Below are 23,310 nucleotides of genomic sequence, written 5' to 3'. Positions count from 1 at the left end.
CCTTATCAGGGGTCAACAAGCTCTTGAATGCTGAAAAAAGCAAATGGCAAGTACATATACACTTCTTATAAATCCACTCACTGCACGGACTCCAACGGTATGTGCTTTGATACTGGTGGAGTCCGTGAAGTGAGTCAGGTCTTTAAATAATAAATTGCTTGTGGCAAATCCATGGTTGTCTTCTCCTTCTCTGGACCACCTCCTCTGTTTGCTGCTGCCCGTGTCGATATTGCAGAGTGTTTTCTCCTGTTTCTCTGGATTGTTCAAAGCAGACCAAATACTTTCATTCATTCTCCCTCTATGATTACCATCATCTGCTCACATAATCCAGATTCTTTAAATAACATTAGCAGGACTCCTGACCCACCACACTGGGTCCCCAAAAGACAGGAACCTTACTTAGTCTGTATTGCTGGTCAAAGTTAAGCATCCAGAGCTATAACCTCACTGAAAATGTGGTTGAGATGGCCATTGTTTCAAGAAAGCAAAGAAAAATAGAAGCATACTAGTTAAAAAGGCCCGTTTCTGACACAAATGAAACGGGCGCTAGCAAGGTTTTCCTCGGAGTGTGTATGTTTGAGAGAGTGTATGTGAGAGTAACTGTGTGTGAGAGAGAGTGAATGTGTGAGTGTGTGTCTGTGAGAGAGAGAGTGTGTGTGTGAGAATGAGATGGTGTGCGTGCGTATGTGAGACACAGTGTGAGAGAGAGAGTGTGTTTCACACAGATACAGTGTGTGTGTGTGCGAGAGAGAGAGAGAGAGAGAGTGTGTATGAGACACAGACTCTCTGTGAGACTGAGTGTATGAGACCAAGAGAGTGTGTGAGTGACTGTGTGACACATAGAGAGTGAATGTGATACAGTGTGAGACATAGAGTGTGTGAGAGACAGTGTGTGAGAGTGAGAGAGAGAAAGACATTGACTGTGAGAGAGAGAGAGAGAGAGAGTGTGTGAGAGAGAGAGTTTGTGTGTGACAGAGATACCCCCCTCTCTGGTGTCAGCCCCCCCCCCCCCCCCCCCCCCCCGTCTCTCTCTCTGGTGTCTGAGCGTTACTGTGCAGGACGCTGAGCTCTGGCTGTGCTTCAAGGAACTGACCAATCCTATTTAACAGAATGCACCTCCAGCATTCTGAAGCCAAGAAACCTCGTGTGGTTGGTCACTTCTGCTTGTGATGAACCCGGAAGAATGTGATGTCAATTCAGGAGATGGATACAGAGAGCAGGAATGCCTCAGCCATGCAGTCAGCTTCAGAATGTTGGAGGTGCGTTTTATTATATAGGATGTTCAGTTTTAATATGTATGCATTAGTTGTAAACCACCTAGAATGTTTGCTAGAGTGGTATATAACTGTGAAATAAATAAATCTGTGCCTAGCAAAAGAGCATTTGGAAATGGTGTTGCTACCTGTAAACACTAAGCTGGCATTTTCCAGTTCTTCTTGTTGAACTTTGAAGCTGAAGGATTCATTGAAGTATGGATCTATTGTACCCTTCATACAAGAGGTCTTTTTCGTCTTGGATAATTTTAATCCATGGACCAGCTGAATCTTCACAAAGGGATCTACAAGCAACCAAACAGAATGCAATTATTCAGATGGAATAATAGAAGGTCGAGTTTCCTCATGCCATTGACTTGGTGTCAAAATGCTGGATTACTATGGAAGACTTAGAGTGTCATGTACTAAAACAAATCAGAGAAAATATTCACTCAATGTGTAATTCAACTCTGGAATTTGTTGCCAGAGAATGTGGTAAAAACAGTTAGCATAGCAGGGTTTAAAAAAGGTTTGGATAGTTTCCTAAAAGAAAAGTCCATAAGCCATTAGTAAGATGGACTTGGGAAGATCCACTGTTTATTACTAGGATAAGCAGCATAAAATCTGTTTTACTGTTCTGGGATATTGCCAGGTACTTGTGACCTGGACTGGCCACTGATGGAAACAGGAATACTGGGCTTGATGGACCTTCGGTCTGTCCCAGTATGGCAACACTTATGGTCTTATGTTCTTAAAGTGTGTTCAATTTTGCAGCTACTAGGTGTTAATAGGCAAAAATAATTTATTTATATTTATTTATTAAAACTTGCTATACTGCTATAACTGCCTCAGGCAGAGCAAATCGGTATGCAAACTAAAATTGCATAGTAAGTCTACCCAGTCTACCCAGTCTGCCCAACAAGATAAACTCATTTTACATGGTATGTGCTACTTTAAATGTACACCCGAGTTTGATTTGTCCATGCCATTCTTAGGGCACAGACCGTAAAGTCTGCCCAGCACTGTTCCTGTACTAAAAGTTCTGAAGCCCCTTAAAATTTACACTCTAGCCAATCCATATCTATTCAGCCACGATCAGGGTGCAGACCATAGAAGTCCGCCCAGCATTGGTTTTACTCTCCAATTACCGGTGTCGCCACCCAATCTCCGCTAAGATTCCGTAGATCCATTCATTCTAAACAGGATTCCTTTGTGTTATTATGTTACATACTAAAATTAAAAGAAAAGAAAAGAAAAGAAAAGAACTCCATTTCAAGACAGGAAAGTGTATCACTTAAACCAAGGAAAAGAGGGCAAATGATGGAAGGGTAAAACAGCAAAGGGAAAGACAGCTAATGCAACCCAGTGGCGTAGCCACAGGTGGGCTTGGGTGGGCCAGGGCCCACCCATTTATGGCTCAGGCCCACCCAACAGTAGCACATGTTTAGTGGTAACTGGTGGGAATCCCAAGCTCCGCCAGCTGAAGATTTTCCCCTGATGCTAACGAAAACGCTACTCTCCATGACACCGGCACCTGCGCATGGTCAGTTTTCAGTGCATTCTTGCTGCCAAGGTGGAAAGAAGCGTTTTCCCACCAGCTGAGGGGGGGGGGGGGGGGGGGGGGGGGAGAACACTTGGTGCCCACCCAATTCTTGCCTAGGCCCACCCAAAATCTGTTGTCTGGCTACGCCCCTGATGCAACCCAGAACTGCATGCCAATCTGATTCACCAAAAGCCAATTTAAAGAGCCATGTTTTTAACGAGGACGAGAGTCTTGAAAGACGTCTCGGACCGAAGAGAAGAGGGAAGATTGTTCCAAGTATAGGAAGCAAGAAAATAGAAAGAGCTGGGTCTGGTGGAATCATAGAAAGCTTGCAGTATTTTCGAGGCCTCAGCATTAACTGCTGGGGGCAGGGGTTCCCAGCACCCTCCCATACAGTTAGCAGAAAGACAATACACTCACCTTATATTAAGTGCATTGCAGATAACTCAGATGTACGTATTGCCACCTAATGGCATTAACTGCTCCACATTATATGATGCTTTATAAGTTAACACACAGTGCATTAACTATAAGACATGGTCCAGGTCCCTTCTCCACCCTTTCCCTTACAGCAGTTAACTGTTAGCTTGGGTCCATATACTAACAGTGTATGCTAATTCCTGCTTTAACTACCTAAGGCACATTAGTAAAATGTGCTCTTAGTGTTTGAAATGATCTAAGGACTGTAGCTCTCTCCTTGCATAATGGAGATGAGGCTTTCAAAAATGCAAGACAGGATAGTGGGGTACCTAGGTCTTTTAACACTCCCCTCCTCCATGTGCGCACTGTCTGCTCTGCCAGTCCCCTGCCCTGGAATAGGAAGCTTAATTCAGAGGGAGCAGGGGATTGGCAGAGCCCAAAGCGTGCACATGGAGACTGCAGTCCCATGACTGTTTGATGCACACCCGGCGCAGACCACTCCCACTACATAGTAAACATAGTAGATGACGGCAGAAAAAGACCTGCACGGTCCATCCAGTCTGCCCAAGAAGATAAATTCATATGTGCTACTTTTTTTTTTGTACTGTCCTCTTCAGCGCACAGACCGTATAAGTCTGGCCAGCCCTATCCCCGCCTCCCAACCACCAACCCCGCCTCCCAGCCACCAGCACTGGCACAGACCCTATAAGTCTGGCCAGCCCTATCCCCGCCTCCCAACCACCAGCACTGGCACAGACCCTATAAGTCTGCCCAGCACTATCCCCGCCTCCCAACTACTACTCCACTGCAAGAGGATCTCTCCCTCCTTAGACCACAAGGAAACCCTTCAGTACTTTGAGGTGGGTCAGAGTTTGTTTTTTTGTGCCTTGTGCCAGGTCCTAGTCTGGTACGCAGTGGGTGCTGTGCAGCCTCTTCCATTTTCCTGTTATTTTTCCCAAAAGCACAGTTGCTGGAGTCCTCCACCAAACACAGAAGCAGAACAAACCTTGGATCACTAGCAGCAAAGGAAGCTAACTGCCTTGGCACATCTGTATACAATAATCACCTGTCAGCGCATCACATGACATGCGGCTGTTTACCTGAACCCTGGCTCATGTCAGTCTGAAGAAGCTGTTTGGCTCTGATGATGTCCACGTTCAGTCTCCCTGCACTGGGCAAATAATTAAGAGACAGCAGCAGCTCTCCCAGTTCCACTTCATTCTGAGGGGAAAAAACAGATTGAGAGAATGTAAACAGAAACATTTAAACACCTAAAACTAGTGACAACAAACACCTCTTATGATATTTTTAAAGTCAAGCTGCCTTAAATAATGATTCACGCTCAAAGCTCCGCTGACTCAGAACATAATATAAACCTTGGAATGTTTGCTGAAATGGGGATGGGATTTGATATATCGCCTTTCTGTGGTTACAATCACAGTGGTTTGCATATTATATACAGGAACTTATTTGGCACCTGGGGCAACTGAGGGTTAAGTGACTTGCCAGAGTCATAAGAACATAAGCATTTGCCATACTGGGACAGACCAAAGGTCTATCAAGCCCAGTATCCTGTTTCCAACAGTGGCCAACCCACAAGTAACTGGCAAGATTCCAAAACAGTAGAATACATTTTATGGTGCTTATCCTACAAATAAGCAGTGGAGTTTCCCCAAGACCATGCTAATAACGGCTTACGGACTTTTTTTTTTAGGAAGTTATCCAAACCTTTTTTTAAACCCTGCTAAGCTAACTGTTTTTACAGCTTTCTCTGTCAATGAATTCCAGAGTTTAATTACACATTGAACAAAGTAACATTTTCTCCGATTTGTTTTAGATTTACTACTTTGTAGCTTAGGAAGTTATCCAAACCTTTTTTTAAACCCTGCTAAGCTAACTGTTTTTACAGCTTTCTCTGGCAATGAATTCCAGAGTTTAATTACACATTGAATGAAGTAACATTTTCTCCGATTTGTTTTAGGTTTACTACTTTGTAGCTTCATTGCATGCCCCCTAGTCCTAGTATATTTGGAAAGAGTAAGAAACGTCTACTCGTTCCACTCTGCTCATTATTTTATAGACCTCTATCATATGTCCCCTCAGCCGCCTTTTCTCCAAGCTGAAGAGCCCTAGCTGCTTTAGCCTTTCCTCATAGGGAAGTTTTCCCATCCCCTTTTATCATTTTTGTCACCCTTCTCTGTACCTTTTCTAATTCCACTATATCTTTTTTGAGATGCGGTGACCAGAATTGCGCATAGCACTCGAGGTGCGGTCGCACCACGGAGCAATATAAAGGCATTATAACATCTTCATTTTTGTTTTCCATTCCATTCCTAATAATACCTAACATTCTATTTCCTTTCTTAGCCACCGCTACACACTGAGAAGAGGGTTTCAATGTATCATCGACGATGACACCTAGGTCCTTTTCCTGATCGGTGACTTCTAATGGAGAACCTTGCATCACGTAGCAATAGTTTGGGTTCCTCTTTCCCATATGCATCACTTTGCACTTGCTCGCATTAAACATCATCTGCCATTTAGACGCCCAGTCTCCCAGTCTCGTAAGGTCCTCTTGCAATTTTTCACAATCCTCTTGCGATTTAACAGCTTTGAATAGCTTTGTGTTGTCAGCAAATGTAATTACCTCACTAGTTATTTCCATATCTAGATCATTTATAAACATGTTAAAAAGCAACAGTCCTATGGCAGTACAGACCCCTGTGGGACCCCACTATTTACTCTTCTCCATTGAGAATACTGACCATTTAGCCCCACTCTGTGATCTCTATCTTTTAACCAGTTTTTAATCCATGATAGAACACTACCTCCTATTCCATGACTTTCCAATTTCCTCAAGAGTCTTTCATGAAGTACTTTATTTATTTATTTGGATTTATTTACTGCCTTTTTAAAGGAATTCACTCAAGGCAGTGTACGGTAAGAATAAATCAAACATAAGCCTTTTTTTTAATTTGTACCCCACACTTTCCCACTCATGGCAGGCTCAATGTGGCTTAGGTACTTATTTGTACCTGGGGCAATGGAGGGTTAAGTGACTTGCCCAGAGTCACAAGGAGCTGCCTGTGCCTGAAGTTGCTACTATTTGAGATTCTACATGGAATATTGCTATTCCACTAGCAACATTCCATGTAGAAGTCAGCCCTTGCAGATCACCAATGTGGCCATTCAGGCTTCTGCTTCTGTAAGTCTGACGTCCTGCACGTGCAGGACGTCAGACTCACAGAAACAGAAGCCTGCACAGCCTTCTACATGGAATGTTGCTAGTGGAAAAGCAAAATTCCATGTAGAATCTCCAATAGTAGCAACATTCCATGTAGAATCTCCAATAGTAGCAACATTCCATGTAGAATCTCCAATAGTATCTATTTTATTTTTGTTACATTTGTACCCTGCACTTTCCTACTCATGGCAGGCTCAATGCAGCTTACATGGGGCAATGGAGGGTTAAGTGACTTGCCCAGACTCACAAGGAGCTGCCTGTGCCTGAAGTGGGAATTGAACTCAGTTCCTCAGGACCAAAGTCCACCACTCTAACCACTAGGCCACTCCTCCACTCAATGCCTTTTGAAAATCCGGATACACAATATCAACTGGTTTACCTTTAACCACATGTTTGTTCACCCCTTCAAAGAAATGTAGTACTACTACTACTAACAAATCAAAGTAGGGTATTACAAATCAAAGAAGGGTATACACAAAAAGTAGCACATATGAGTTTGTCTTGTTTAGGGTTACCATACGTCCGGATTTCCCCGGACATGTCCTCTTTTTGAGGACATGTCCGGGGCGTCCGGCGGATTTTGCCCGCGCCCACGTTTGTCCGGATTTCTGGACAAACGTGAGCGCGGGTGAGGGGAGGCGCGCGCGTGCGTGCGGTGGGCGGGCGATCGGCGCCGTGGGTCACCTGGTCTCCCGTCCTCTCCCCTTCCTTACCATGTTCCCTGGTGGTCTAGTGACGTCTTCGGGGCAGGAAAGAGCCCCCTCTTTCCTGCCCGGAGCGCTGCCTCCCCTGTCTATCATCCTTCTCGGTCTGGCTGGGGATTCAAAATGGCCGCCGAGAGTTGAACTCTCGCGAGGCCGCTTCAACTCTCGGTGGCCATTTTGAATCCCCAGCCAGACCGAGGAGGATGCAGCAGGCAAGGGCAGGCAGCGCTCCGGGCAGGAAAGAGGGGGCTCTTTCCTGCCCTGAAGAGAAGACACTACTAGACCACCAGGGCTAGATCGTAAGTGAGGGGGGGGGGGGGGGTATGTGATGGTTGGAGGGGACTATGCGACGGGGGGGGGGGGGGAGTAGGGGCGGAACCCGACCTGAAGGGGCGTGGCGGGGGGCGTGGCGTGGGGCGTGGCATGAGGCGTGGTGGGGGCGGGGTAGGGGCGTGACATGTGTCCTCTTTTTCAGAGGACACAAAATGGTAACCCTAGTCTTGTTGGGCAGACTGGATGGACCATGCAGGTCTTTTTCTGCCGTCATTTACTATGTTACTATGTTACTACTACTACTACTACTACTACTTATCACTTCTATGGTGCTACAAGGCATACGCAGCGCTGTACACCATACATGAAAAGACAGATCCTGCTCAAAGAGCTCACAATCTAAATAGGACAGGCAAACAGACAGAACAACTAAGAGGTAAGGGAAAAAAAGAGGTGGGGATAAAAGGGTACAGGGGAAGTGAGTAGTGGTTAGGAGTCAAAAGCAGCGTTAAAGAGGTGGGCTTTTAGCCTGGATTTGAAAACGGCCAAAGACGGGGCCAGACGCACAGGCTCGGGAAGTCTATTCCAGGCGTGAGGTGCAGCAAGATAAAAGGAACGGAGTCTGGAATTAGCAGTAGAAGAGAAGGGGACAGACAAGAGAGATTTATCCACAGAACGGAGAACCCGAGGAGGGGCGTAGGGAGAGACAAGAGTGGAGAGGTACTGGGAGCGGTAGAGTGAATGCACTTATAGGTCAGTAAGAGAAGTAGTAGATTGGTGAGGTAAGATTTCCCTTCATTAACTCCATGTTTGCTTTGTCTTATGGATCCATGCTTATATATATATGCTCTGTAATTTTGTTCTTTATAATAATCTCTACCATTTTGCCCAACGCAAGGAGCTGTAGTGAGAATCAAACCCACTTCCACTGGTTCCCAGGTTACTCCTCCACGCCATACAGTACACACCAGAGGTGGGCAAACAAGGTCCTTGAGGGCCACAACCCAGACACTTTTCTAAAGATTTCCACAATGAATATGCATGAGATTGATTTGCATGTGCTGCTTCCATTGTATACAAACAGATCTTATGCATATTCATTGTGGAAATCTTGAAAACTTGACTGGGTTGTGACCCATGAGGCCTGTGGTAGCCCACCCCTGGTATAACCTTTCAGCTACTAGGACACAGGATATTCAGTGCTCAGAACAATGAACATTGTGGCAGAAGACTCGAGTTCAAGACCCAAACCTGTTTCTTTTCAGGCAGAATGGGATTACTTAGGGTTACCATATGTCCCGATTTACCCAGACATGTCCTCTTTTTGAGGACATGTCCGGGAGTCCGGACGGGTTTTGCCAGTCCACCTGTTTGTCCAGATTTCTGGACAAACGGGCGGGCGGCGGGCCTATCCTAGCCTCCCCTTCCCTTACTTACTATCTACTGCCCTGGTGGTCTAGTGACCTCTTCAGGGCAGGAAAGAGCCCCCTCTTTCCTGCCTGGAGTGCTGCCCTTGCCCTGCATCCTGTTGCTGTGACGGTCTCGGGATTCAAAATGGCCACCGAGAGTTGAAGCGGCCTCGCGAGACTTCAACTCTCGGTGGCCATTTTGAATCCTGAGACCGTCACAGCAACAGGATGCAGGGCAAGGACAGAGCTCCGGGCAGGAAAGAGGGGGCTCTTTCCTGCCCTGAAGAGGTCACTAGACCACCAGGGCAGTAGATAGTAAGTAAGGGGAGGGGAGTGGAGGTGACCCGGGGGAGGGGAGGTGACGGGGGGGGGGGGGGCAGGGGAGGGGAATATGTGACCTGGGGGGGAGGGGAATATGTGACAGGGGGCGGGGTGAGGATGCGAAAGGGGCGGGGTGTGGCGGGGCAGGGGCGGGACATGTGTCCTCTTTTTGAGAGGACAAAATATGATAACCCTAGGATTACTGAACTTGAAATTTATTGCTTCTAGCCTGTCCTTATCCAGGGCGGGGTACAGAAAAACATACACAATTAATAAAACATATGTTATAAACACAAAAATTACAAAAAAAATACAATAACAAGGAGTCCATACTTGTGCATTCCATCCAGCTATTAGACAGAATCATACTAGCTGAGATAACATTTTATCATCTCTCTGACCTCATGTGCAACTTTCTTTAAATTAGTCTCCTTATTCTTTAATTCCTCTTACTCTCTTACCTATCTATATGTTCCATCTTTGCTTATACCCTACACTGTCAATTAAAATGTTCTATTACGTATTGTGTTGACATTGTAAGTAGTATACTATGCCATACTTTGTATTGTTATTTGAAAATTTTTCTGCTGTAATTGTCTATTGCTTATGTTTGATTTATTCTTACTGTACACCACCTTTGAGTGAATTCTTTCAAAAAGAAGGTAAATAAATCCTCATAAATAAAGAAGTAAATAAAATAATATGACTGTTACAATAAAAGTTCCTTCAAGCCTTTCTTAAAGGCAAACAAGGAAGCTTCTCCTTTAAGTCGCAAGACTAATTTGTTCCACTCAAAAGGCCCAGAACAGGAAAAGTACCAGACCGTGTAACCTCCAGTCATATATGTTGAAGTGCAGGAACAACCAGTTCATGTTTGCGCTGTAATCTCAAGGATCGAGAGGGTAAATACCACTTTACAGCATGATAAAATAATTGATGAAGCAGCACTAACAATTTAATATATTTCCTACCTTGCATCGGCAGCCATTTCAGACACTTGCAGAGGGCAGAAATAGGCTTTGATCAAGAAAGACCTAATAAAAGTCATGCAGCAGAATTAATAACCACCTGAAGTGCCCAAAAACAGAAGCCCGGGAGGCCAAGGTAGATGATACTACAGTAATCTATAGTACTGTATTCCACGGCTTGCAAAACACGCTTAAAGTCAACCCAAGGCAAGAGAGGCTTCAATTTACTCAGCAATCAAGAGAGGCTTCAATTTACTCAGCAATCTCAGTTTGAAAAATACAGTCCTAATCAATACTTGTACCTATAGTCGAAAGGATGTGGCAGTAAATAGCACCCATAATGTGTGCTAAGTGCTATTCTATAAATTGTGCTCCAAGTTGGCGCCAATTTTTAGGCACGATGATTTACACAACTGTACAAAGACAAAGACACAGTGCTACTTTTAAAACAAATAGGAAGAAATATTTTTTTCACTCAAAGAATAGTTAAGCTCTGGAACTCATTGCTGGAGGATGTGATAACAGCGGTTAGCCTATCTGGGTTTAAAAAAAGGTTCCTGGAGGAAAAATCCATAGTCTGTTATTGAGAGAGACATAGGGAAACCACTGCTTGCCCTGGGATTGGTAGCATGGAATGTTGCTACTATTTGGGGTTCTGGAATCTCGTTACTGTATTGGATTCCGGAATCTTGTTACTCGTTGAGATTCTGGAATGTTGCCACTATTTGGGTTTCTGCCAGATGCTTGTGACCTGGATTGGCCACTGTTGGAAACAGGATACTGGGCTAGATGGACCATCGGTCTGACCCAATATGGCTATTCTTATCTTCTTAAATTAGGCATGGACCCCCTGAATTCTATAACAGTGCGTACATCTTGCTTCACCCGTGCCCCTCTCATGGCCATGCTCCCTTTTCAGTTGCACGCTAAAGGATTTGCGTGTGCATCTTTATAGAATAGCACTTAAGAAGATGCACACATAAATCTAAATTGTTGCCAGTGTCAATAATTGATTGTTAATGCACAATTATTGGCTCTAATAGGCTCATTACTTACATTGCACATGCAAATTGGACACACACCTACATCTGCGTGCACAATTTTAAGCACCATATATAGAAATCCCCTGCACATGGATATTCTTCATGAAAAATTCAAACTTTACACTGTTGAATCTCAACTTGAATGATATGTCTAATAACAATGGAAGGAAAAAGCCTCAGAGACCCAGCCTTCCAATGCCATAAAGGTAAATAGGCTCTATGTGCAGTCACCTCATTGGCAGAATAAAACCTCCCTTTAAATTTCACCAATGCCATACGAAGTGCACAAAAAGTAGAAGTGCCTTCAACTTATCTATGCTCAAAGTGCAGTTCTGGTTTCAGTTCAAAAGTGTGGTCAGTGGTTCGCCTTACTGCTGCATTGGGGTATTATTGGCCCAAACAATTTAATTACAGTACTATCCTCCATCTGAGGCTTTTTTCTTCCATTATTATTTAGCTACAAGCATTTACATCAACTCAGTGGTGTATTTATTCAAGGTGTGTGTGTTGCATATGCACCCCCTGTCAGATACCCCCCGCCCCCCTACCCGCACTTTAAAATCATCTCTGCTCCAGTCTTCACCTGAGCAGCAAACAAAACAAATAGGCCTGCAGCCTGCACCGGAACTTTCTCTCTGAACTGTAGCACCCCTTCTGATGCAACTTCCTGTTTTGTGAAGGGCGGGACGGTTCAGAGAGGAAGTCCCAGTGCAGGCCACCGGCAGCCTAAGTGTGCCGCTGCTTGGGTGGAGTGGAGGAGATTTTAAGATACCAGTGGGGCAGAGGGGCATGGGAGATGGAGGTGGGTGTGGCAGACACACACCCCTGTTAAACTTTTCTGGCAACACCACTGCATCAACTGTGTGAATGACATAAGTACTTTCACTTAACTGCATATGCATGTATATACTCTACTTCTAGGTTTCCCTTTCACAATTTCACTCTAACCCCTTTGCTCTATGTGGAGGGGCATAATCGAAAGGGACGTCCAAGTTTTGTAGAGGACGTCCTCGCAAAACGTCCCGATGGAGGGGTGGGGAAACCTGCATTATCGAAACAAGATGGACGTCCATCTTTCGTTTCGATAATACTGTCAGGGATGTCCAAATCTTGAAATTTAGGTCGTCCCTAGAGATGGTCGTTCTTAGACTTGGTCATTTCTGATTTTCGGCGATAATGGAAACCAAGGACGTCCATCTCAGAAACGACCAAATGCAAGCCCTTTGGTCATGGCAGGAGCCAGCATTTGTAGTGCACTGGTCTCTCTGACATACCAGGACACGAACCGGGCACCCTAGGGGGCACTGCAGTGGACTTCATAAATTGCTCCCAGGTACATAGCTCCCTTACCTTGTGTGCTGAGCCCCTCAACCCCCCCAAAAAAAACCCACTACCCCCAACTGTACACCACTACCATAGCCCTTACAGGTGAAGGGGGTACCTAGATGTGGGTACAGTGCTTTGTGGTGGGTTTTGGAAGGCTCGCTGTTTCCTCCGCCTGGGTCTGCCTGTCTGAAGTGCACTGCACCCACTAAAACTGCTCCAGGGACCTGTATACTGCTGTCATGGACCTGAGTATGACATCTGAGGCTGGCAATCAATATTTTTAAAGATGTTTTTTGAGGGTGGGAGGGGGTTAGTGACCACGAGGGCAGTAAGGGGAGGTCATCCCCCATTCTCTCTGGTGGTTATCTGGTCATTTCGGGCATCTTTTTGTGCCTTGGTCGTAAGAAAAACACGACCAGGTAAAGTCGTCTAAGTGCTCGTCAGAGACGCCTTTTTTTTCCATTATGGGTTGAGGACATCCATGTGTTAGGCACGCCCAAGTCCCGCCTTCGCTACGCCTCCAACACGCCCCCTTAAACTTTGGCCGTCTCTGCATCGGAAAGCAGTTGGGGACGTCCAAAATCGGCTTTCGATTATACCGATTTGGACGATCCTGTGAGAAGGACGTCCATCTTCCGATTTGTGTCAAAAGATGGCCGTCCTTCTCTTTCGAAAATGAGCCCAATAGTGTGCCAAAAGTTAGGTGCATAATTTCTGGTGCTCAAACTTGTTTATTTAGATTTTGCTCACACCTTTTTCAGTAGTAGCTCAAGGTGGGTTACATTTAGTACACAAGTATTTCCCTGTCCCTGGAGGGCTCACAATCTAATTTTGTACCTGAGGCAATGGAGGGTTAAGTGACTTGCCAAAGCTCACAAGGAGCAGCAGTGGGATTTGAACTGGACACCTCAGGATATCAAGCCTGGTGCTCTAACCACTAGGCTACTCCTCCACTCCATGGCAGTTAGGCAGAAAAACAATAGTGAAACAGCAGTTAGGCGTCAAAGTGCACTTAGTCATTATTCTATAACGTAGTACCTAAGAGGGTCTTTGACTAAGGCACACGAGCGTTTTTAGCGCACGCTAAAATTTCGGGTGCACTAAACATTAGAGACACCCACAGGAATATATAGACGTGTCTAACATTTAGCACATCTTAGTAAAAGAGGCCTTAAGTGTTCTAGAGCATAACTTCAAAGGGGGGGCGTTCACATGGGAGGTGCATGGGCAGGTCATGAATGTTCTATTTACACCTATGCTTTATTGAATACTGTCAAGTAGGTACCTAACTGCTGTACTGATGCACATCCATTTATACCTGCCATAGAGCAACTGTAAATGATGGCACCTGAATTTTGGTGTCTAATTGTTGACTTACACTAGCAATTCTATAACGCATTAGACACACAAATTTGCCGATATAGAATACTAGCTTTAGCACCTAGATTTTGAGCGCTCAACTTTTAGGGGTGAATTCTATAAACTGTGCCTACAAAATTCGACGTGGAAAAACCGCTTAAGCAGTATCATATAAGCCGCACCTAAAGTTAGGCCTGGTTTTCAACAGCGCTTAAGTATAGGGGTTGAAATGTGGTGCAAATGCCCCTGCATAAATTAACGCATAGAACGCCTTTATTATATATTGCGCACATAACTGGAATCCACACCCATTCTCTGCCCTGAAATGCCCATGACCCTCCCATTTCCACACCCCCTTTTTGGGGATGTGTATAAAATTTAGGCACAGACCATGTGTCTAAATTTATGCATGTACATGTTAATTGATTTCAGATAGTACCAATAATTGCTTGTTAAAATGCAATTATTGAAACTAATTGACACATTAATCAATTAAATTGTGTGTGCAATTTTAGGCGACTTTTATTAAATTAGAGGGTTAGGGTCCATCTTTGTGAAAATTTTCTCCTTCACAAAGAGTAACATTTTGCTTACTTTTCCCTGAATGAAATTGAATCCAAATTAACTGCTAATGAGCTGCCATGTACAGCCACTCATCAACCATAGATAGCATTTAGGTAAACAATGTGTGAAATTTGTTTCATGGTCCATATTTTGTGCAAAAACCAAAAGCTACACCTAATTGTTTGTATGCTGTTTTTCTAATCAGCTCATCTGCATGGGAGAAAAACGTTTTGCACAATTCCATATTAGCTCAGTCTACAACGTGACCCTTTAAGATAATTAAGCTCATCTAGCAGAAGGTAGGGGCAGAGAGAGCACATGAAAGGGACGCTCCTTTCAGAAAACTGAATTTTAAAAGAAAGTCAATAAAAACGATCCAAATTTTAAAATATTTTCTAATGCAATGGTTCAGAAACCTGTCCTGGGGGTGCACGAGCTAGTCGGGTTTCAGAATATAAGCAATGAATCTGCATGAGATTAATTTACATGCGACTCCTGCCAATCCTTAGTGCAGCTTCTTGACACTCTTTCCACAGTGTACATCCCCCCCCCCCCCCACCTTCTAAAGGACGGCTGCCACCACTGCCTACAGGACAGCTGTTCTCCTCTACCTGCATCATTTGGCTTTCAGTGAACTTTCAACCACCATAGTGCCAAAACTCCCTCACCATTCTCACTCAACTGTGGGCGTTTGGGCACCAAACATGTGACTCAAATTCACTGAAAGTTATGTTTGCAAGTAGGAAACAATGCAGCTGTTCTGGGGGCGATGACAGCAATAAGCCCCCTGAAAAGTTGAGGAAGGATGAACAAACTGTGTGTATGGTGTGTGTGTGCAGGGAGGGGGTAGGGTCAGGGAAAGCAGGGGGAGCTGGCTTGGAATATTTCGGATTAGGAACCATTGTAACTCAGCCAACACAGAAGCAATAGATTAATGAATCTCCATCCACCATAACATCCGTGTGCTGCATTCCGGACTAATTATAAATGACGCATGCCTTTCTTCGGTAGGCATAGTTAAAACACAAAACAAAACATACAGAACAAAATGATATCAAATTACATACATATAATAAAGTACTTGTTTTCCAGTCACCCATAATATTCTCAAAAAACTGCAATCATAATCAGCAGACTAAGGGGTCCTTTTACTAAGCTGTAGTAAAAAATGGACTGTAGTAGTGTGGGCTTGTGTTTTTGGCGCTCGCTGGGCCATTTTTTACTGCGGCTGGGAAAAAGGCATTTTTTTTATTGGGCAGTAAATAGCTGTGCACTAAAATTTAAAGTAGTGCACAGCTATGTACTGCCTGAGCCCTTACCACCACCAACTACTGACCTAATTGCCAATTACCACCGGGAACGCCCTCCACGGTAGAAAACAGAAAATTATTTTCCATCATGGGAAACAGCGTGCACCAACTTCAAAACTACCACAGGGCACCCGCACTATCCCTGCGGTAGTGCTGATCTGGCGTGCGCTACCCGCGTGTTAGCCCTACCGTTGCTTAGTAAAAGGGCCCCTAAAATGTTTGAGAAAATAAATAAGTCTTAACCTGCTTGTGCCCTTGCTTGGTTTGTGGCCTATCATGCTGCAAGAGTTTGCGGGCATCACTGATGTTGAGAGCTATGCCACTGTTAGGGAGACCCTGCCCATAGTTAACCTAGGTGGACAGGTCTCAGCTGAAGTGTCCGACTAAGACAAAACCCACATTTAGGGTCATGACCTGGCTGGCCTCTCCATAGGCACATCATTATTCTGTACTTGGAGAAGGGGGTCACACAATTTTGTTTGGCTGCTGTCATGGAGTCATGGCCTCAAAAACATTGACAAGCGCGGTAATAAAGAAAAGTGAGCAGGTTCTTTCTTATAGAATACTAGTGTAAGTGGATGAAAATGTGTGTACATTTAAGGCAGGAACCCTTCACCGGTCATAGATCTGGGGTAAATGCCCGTACTTAGATTGTAAAAGACTGCAGGTTGATTATACCAACACTAATACCAATGCAATGCTTGTAGACCACTATAGACCCAATATGGGTTCAATGCAGTGTACAATAAAATTTACAAACAAGAGCTCTCAGGATTTCAACATTCATGAAATACTCATAAAAAACAAAATTAAGCAAAAAAAAAAAAACCTCATAATAACAATAAAGAAATATATCAACCAAATTATGAACAATCAAAAAGAAATATTTTAAGTATTTTTCTGAATTTCCAGTAGCTCTGCAGAAGTCGTAATGGAGGAAATGAATTCCAAAGATTAATACCTACAGATGAAAACGTGGAGGGGCATAATCGAAAGGGGCACCCAAGTTTTCCTGAGGGCATCATCGCAGGACGTCCCCGCGAAGGGGCGGGGAAACCTGTATTATCGAAACAAGATGGGCGGCCATCTTTCGTTTTGATAATACTGTCGGGGATGCCTAAATCTCAACATTTAGGTCGACCTTAGAGATGGTCGTCCCTAGAGATGGTCATCCCCAGTTTTCGGCAATAATGGAAACCAAGGACGCCCACCTCAGAAACGACCAAATCCAAGCCATTTGGTTGTGGGAGGAGCCAGCATTCGTAGTGCACTGGTCCCCCACACATGCCAGGACACCAACCGGGCACCCTAGGGGGCACTGCAGTGGACTTCAGAAAAAGCTCCCAGGTGCATAGCTCCCTTACCTTGTGTGCTGAGCCCCCCAAAATCCCACTCCCCACAACTGTACACCACTACCATAGCCCTTAGGGATGAAGGAGGGCACCTAGATGTGGGTACAGTGGGTTTGTGGTGGGTTTTGGAGGGCTCACATTTACCACCACGTTTAACGGGTGGGAGGAGATGGGCCTGGGTCCGCCTGCCTGAAGTGCACTGCAGTACCCATTACAACTGCTCCAGGGACCTACATACTGCTGTCATGGAGCTGGGTATGATATTTGAGGCTGGCATTGAGGCTGGAAAAAATATTTTAAAAATTTTTTAAGGGTGGGAGGGGGTTAGTGACCACTGGGGGAGTAGGGGGAGGTCATCTGGTCATTTAGGGCACATTTTTCTGGCTTACTCGTAAAAGGACCAAGTAATTTCGGCCAAGTGTTCGTCAGGGACGCCCTTCTTTTTTCCATTATCAGCCGAGGACGCCCATGTGTTAAGCATGCCCCAGTCCCACCTTTGCTATGCTTCGGACATGCCCCCGTGAACTTTGGTAGTCCCGCGATGGAAAGTAGTTGAGGATGCCCAAAATCGGCTTTCAATTATGCCGATTTGGGCGACCCTGGGAGAAGGACGCCCATCTCCCAATTTGTGTCGAAAGATGGGCGCCCTTCTCTTTCGAAAATAAGCCTGATAGTCTCAGCCACCCTGACAAAACACAGATTGCTACAAGAAAGTGGACGAAGAATAAACAGGCAAAAGGACATCCTAAACAAAGGAATGATAATAGCATTATTTAGTAAAGCAGATGTCATGCCATACCCCATCTGATTAAAAACACAGGCTAATCGGAAGCCAGTATAATTGAACAATATAACTGGATACACTAGCAAACCTAGGGGCCCTTTTACAAAGGCGAGCTGAGAAATGGCCTGCGGTAGCGTGGACGCATGTTTTGGGCACGTGCAGAATCATTTTTCAGTGCACCTGTAAAAAAGGCCTTTTAAAACATTTTTGCGAAAATGGACGTGCGTCAAAATGAAAATTGCCGCGCGTCCATTTTGGGTCTGAGTCCTTACCACCAGCCATTGACCTAGCAGCAAAGACTTGCACGGTAACCGGGTGGTAATTACCTACACGTGTCAAATGCCACTTGGCGCACGCCCACTATGCGCGTCAGAAAATAAAAAATTACTTTCAGACGCGCGTATCGGACTCATGCCAAAAATGAAATTACCACATGAGCCACGTGGTAGCCAGACAGTAACTCTATTTTGGCGCACGTTGGGCGTGCATAGATGCTTACATGGCTTAGTAAAAGGGCCCCTTAGAAATTCCGAGATTTTATTGTGCACATAATTATGTGCCCCCCTCATTCTCAGCCTATTGAATACCCACATGCAAAATAAGTACCATTGTGTGTGTTCACATTCGCACCTAAATGACTAGAATACAGGCATTCACATGCATTCTTGCTGCCTAAAACCAAGCAGCTCCTTTTAGAATTATTCCCCACCCCAAAATGCAAATCATCAGTCAACAAATTCCAAATAAAAGTGGAAAAGACTGAATAGGCTCCATGGCAAGTAATATGTTTATTTGCCTGATTCAAAGATGGGCCCACAAAGGTGGTTGGCAAGAATAAATAGAATGATTTGAACTCTAAGGCCGCATTTACTAACTTAAGTACCGTCATCATCATTATGGTTTTTATTGGCCATCATTCACTGTGGGACCCTTTTACTAAGCCGCGTAAGCTTCCACACACACCCAATGCACACCAAAATGGAGTTACCACGCGGCTACCACGTGGCCCTTGCAGTAATTTCATTTTTGGCGTAGGATTTGGCGCACCTAGGTCATTACCGCTCGGTTACCGCATGAGACTTTACCACTAGGTCAACGGCTGGCATTAAGGCCTCAGACCCAAAATGGGCGTGCGGCAATTTTCATTTTTCCACATGTCCATTTTCGGCAAAAAGTTTAAAAAGGCATTTTTTTTTTGCAGGTGCGCTGAGAAATGATTCTGCACATGCCCAAAACACGCGCCTACACTACCGCAGGCTATTTTTCAGCGCACCTTAGTAAAAGGACCCCTGTGTTAATATCCCTAATTCCAGAGTATTTCAGTGAGTGATTAGACATTCTTTCATTGTCCTCTCTGACCTTCACCTTACAAATATGCAAACACTGTATACTCTGATCATTTTCAAAGCATAAGGACGTCCGTGTGCTTGAAATGTCAGCAAGGGGCATGTTCTGGGTGTGTTTTGGGTGGGCCTAGGGAGGGCCTGAAATCTGGACATCCAACAGTGATTACCCATGGAGAAGAAACAAAACGTCCATATCTAAAATAATAGCACTTTGAACATTCCAGTGATTTTATTTTTTTTTATAGCAATGGTTATTACAATGGGTTGATGTACTTCAGGGACAAGGCATCATTCCCTTGCGATAAGACAGTGAGAAAGAGATAAATGTGTTATAATTAAGTAATAAGACATGACTAGGCACGTTTTATTTGTCCATCTAAACATACACCAGCTGTGTTTTCAGGTATAAAGACAAAAAAAATAAAAATAAAGACCTATGAAACAAAATGTTCCTCTGAGTGTTGTCTGCAAAGAAAAAAAAACCTCGAGGTACCAGCAGGGGGAAAAAAGATGATCATTAAGAACAGCTCAGAATACAAGGAGACAGTGTTCTGAAAGGATGCAGTAAGGCTGGGTGAGAATTGGCTTATACACTTGCAGAAAAGCAGAGCAGAGCAAGTGTCAGGTGTCCTGAGAGAAGTTCATGGTTGGCGCAGGGGGCTGAGAACCAGCTGGGGAAGCCTGGTTAAAATTCCACTGCTGCTCCCTGTGATTGTGGGCAACTCTCTTAACGCTGCTTTGCCAAAGTGAATGGGCTGTGTTGGCATTAGCGCAGGGCTTAATAAACAGGGGAGTTAGATTGTAAGCTCTCTAGGGACAGGAGAATGTAAATCATCTTGAGCTACACCTGATGAAAAGACATCAGCTAAATCCAAAACCCCTTCCCCTCTTATGAAGCACCAGGGGAAACTCAGCTCACCAATCACTGCAAGGGTTATCACAAACCATCTTAGCACAGCACTGATGAGCCATCAGGCCCAGCCATGTATATAAGTAGGAGCATTCATTGCCCGTCTCGCTCTCTCTCTGGGCTAGATGCATCAACCAAACGTTAAAAAATCTAAATCGTAAAAGTGCTTAACGAATTTGAAACAACGAAGAATGCACAAAAAAAACAGCTCAGAAATGTTCGGTGCGGTATTGAAAAGTACAATGTATCAAGCGTACATTATCCCCCCCCCCCCCCCCCCGTCCTTAATTTGCTCCTTAAGCATGCGCAGAGCAGCCACAAACGTATTAAACCTACCTAGGTTGCTTACGTCAGACTGGGGCGTGCGAGGGGGGGATCCCGACCTGCAAGCCTTTTACCTGTCTGATCTAGCAGAAGAGTGCAGTTGAAGATAACTCTAAAATGAACAACCCACCCTTGTAAATCCCCTTTTGAAACAAAAGACCTCTTTGCAGTTTGTTTACAGTACTGGGAAAATTGGCTTTAGGGTGTTAATTTTCAAAGCTGTTGGAGCTATAGAAATGCTAAGTAGAAGTAGTAGTAGAAGGGGAGAGACAGGATTTTTAAGCTGCAGGGAGAAGCAGTATGTTTTGTTTTGTAATGATGCAGGGGAAAGCGGAGAGCCACGTGTTTGTGTTTGTATCTCACTTTTCTTTTTAAACATGCTGGCTTGGATTTTTATGGGGCAGGGGGCCTTAATGACAGGTCTGAGCACACGTAAAATTTCTGATGGTAAATGATTCGTTGCAATCATTGGTATGGTTAGTGCATTCCGAATTGTCCACATTTCAATGGTAGTTTCTCCTTTGTATTCCGTTTTCGTTAGCTGCTTGCTTCCTAGGAAAAAGGCCTTTAATGCATGCAAAGGTTAGGAATTTCCTTCCTTAAAGGGTTGTTAGAGGGTCGTTAAGGTTTAGTGCATCTAGCCCTCTGTCCCTTCTAACTTCTTGATGCAGTGTGCACCAGTGCTTCCTCCTCCTGTGTGGCACAACTTAAGTGACTGAATATAGTTTTCTGTAGCAGTGAAGGCATTTACGTTACCTTGAAGTTTTTATTGATTCCCAACTAACATCTGATGAGCAGGGTATTGTCTGTTGTTAGGAAAGGATTCTTGTGCTTCAACAATTGAGATCATTAAAGCACTATTTTGATGAGAATAATTTTCATACCTTGTTGCATGTGTTATTGATTTCTCAGTCAGGTTACGGAAACATTCTCTATGCAGGTAATTCGAAGCGATTACAATCAGTACAAAATATGGCGATTAGAATGTTGGGTAATTTGAGAACGTTTGATCATGTTTACACCATAGCTTAGACATTATCATTGGCTCCCAATTGGGCAGCGGATCAAGTTCAAACAATTGAAGTTGGTTCATGCTGCATTTTATCTAGGACAGTCTTCATATTTGATTTCATTTATAACTCCACATATTCCAAATAGAATTTTGTGCTCATTGCATTGGATACGAGAATTATATCTGTGGACTTGTAGGAGGGTGGTTTTTTTTTGGTTGGCACCACAATACTGGAATGAGCTGCCTATAATTGTTTGCAAAGAGATGGATGGTAAAAAGTTTGTTTTGGTAAAAACTTTGCTTTTCAAGCAAACTTTTCCCAGTGAGGCGTTATGAGGGATGCACTATCGAAGAGTCTGAAAATAATTTGATCATTTGATGAGAATGATTTGATAGATGTTTTGTAAATGTTAAATTGTAATTGTTAAATTGTTAATAATTTAATTAGGAAATATGTGTGGGGTTGAGTGTGGCTTTTTGTTTGGGATAGGCCTTCCTATCGATTTTTTTTGGCGTTCTCTAAATTGATTTTAATGATTTGTTTTATTAAGAAGTATATTACGTATAATAAACATAATCAAAGTCGGCATATGCAGTTGGAAGGCGGAGGAAGTGCTGCTGAGTGCTAGAAAAAGAAAAAGCAGAAGGTTACTAGCACATGCTGCTTCCTCCATCCCTGGGCTAAACCATGGAAGAGGGAGGTGTGGAAGATAGAAAAAAGGACCTGAGACTTGGGACTAAGTGAATGCTGGAGAGGGGCAGAAATTCACAGATTAGGTAAGTGATACGTGGGAGACAGGCCCCCAACTCCACAATGCTACCCTGCACATGGCCCCGCATATCCCTCAGCCAACCTCTGTAGACCATGATTTGAGGACAGCAGGCGAGAAGAGAAATATTGCCTTTGTAGCAATAAAAGGGTCATTATTGTTAAAATGTGAAAGTCACAGGAACATTATAACAAGTTCTTGTACATTACTGCTGCCTTGTATAAGTTTGGGATGATGAAACCATTTGCCCGCGATGGAAAGCAGTTGAACCCGGCCAAAATCGGCTTTCGATTATACCGATTTGGCCGGGTTCAGGAGATCGCCGGCCATCTCCCGATTTGTGTCGGAAGATGGCCGGCGATCACTTTCGAAAATGAGCTGGAGTAGTGTTGATTTACCCCCGCTTAGTATAAAGGGCCCCTGACTAATTACTTTGCACACACACCTGCCCTCAGCACCCAATCAGAATCTGGGGGATAATGTTTATATTCAGCAGATACCGTCATTTGCTCCCTAGAGGATTGCCTTTATAGTTTTGTTTCCTGTTTCAGGCTCCTCTGCTCTAACCGCTGGGTATCCAGGTAGTAATTCTTCAAACAAGTGGATAAAATGTCAGCATTGTGCTCATCTGAGGCTCCCAGCAACAGAAGAAGCAATGATCTAAGGGATGATTCACAAGGAACTGAGAGGAGCCAGGTATATATTTATGCATCTTCCAGACACAGCCTTGAATTCTCTAGTTTCACCTCGGAAGAGTGCTATATTATTGCTGCATGATGATTAAGAGGGTAACAGCTGATCTATTTCTTCACCTTCAAGGGTATTCCCTCTCTATTTTGTTGGGAGGGAGGAATAGAGAAAATACAGCAAGTCCAAGAAGATATAAAGAAACATGAATAACAAAAGAAAGAGTTAAGAAGAAGAAGGATTAATACAATTTAAAAAGTAGAAGGAGAGAAATCAATGGACTTAAATAATATTACAGCCATTTTGGAACAAACCTTAGAAGAGGCTACGGAAAGAGCGACGTTGCTTGTTTCTTTCGTCTTCCAGCAAGATCTGAACTCAGTAATGA

At 44.1% G+C, this 23,310-nt stretch overlaps 1 protein-coding gene across 1 annotated transcript in view; it reads right to left on the bottom strand.

The window, feature by feature from the left end:
* SYT17 (synaptotagmin 17) overlaps positions 1 to 23,310 on the bottom strand; it is a 124,131-nt gene that overhangs the window by 54,853 nt on the left and 45,968 nt on the right. The window contains exons 6-7 of the mRNA XM_030212181.1: positions 4,317 to 4,437; positions 1,403 to 1,558 (exon numbers count right to left, since the gene is read on the bottom strand). Of these exons, the coding sequence (XP_030068041.1) occupies positions 1,403 to 1,558; positions 4,317 to 4,437 (277 nt within the window). The remainder of the gene's footprint in view (positions 1 to 1,402; positions 1,559 to 4,316; positions 4,438 to 23,310) is intronic.

This window comes from Microcaecilia unicolor, chromosome 8 (genome assembly GCF_901765095.1).
Source record: "Microcaecilia unicolor chromosome 8, aMicUni1.1, whole genome shotgun sequence".
NCBI lineage: Eukaryota > Metazoa > Chordata > Amphibia > Gymnophiona > Siphonopidae > Microcaecilia > Microcaecilia unicolor.
This window is presented reverse-complemented; position numbering and strand designations above follow the sequence as displayed.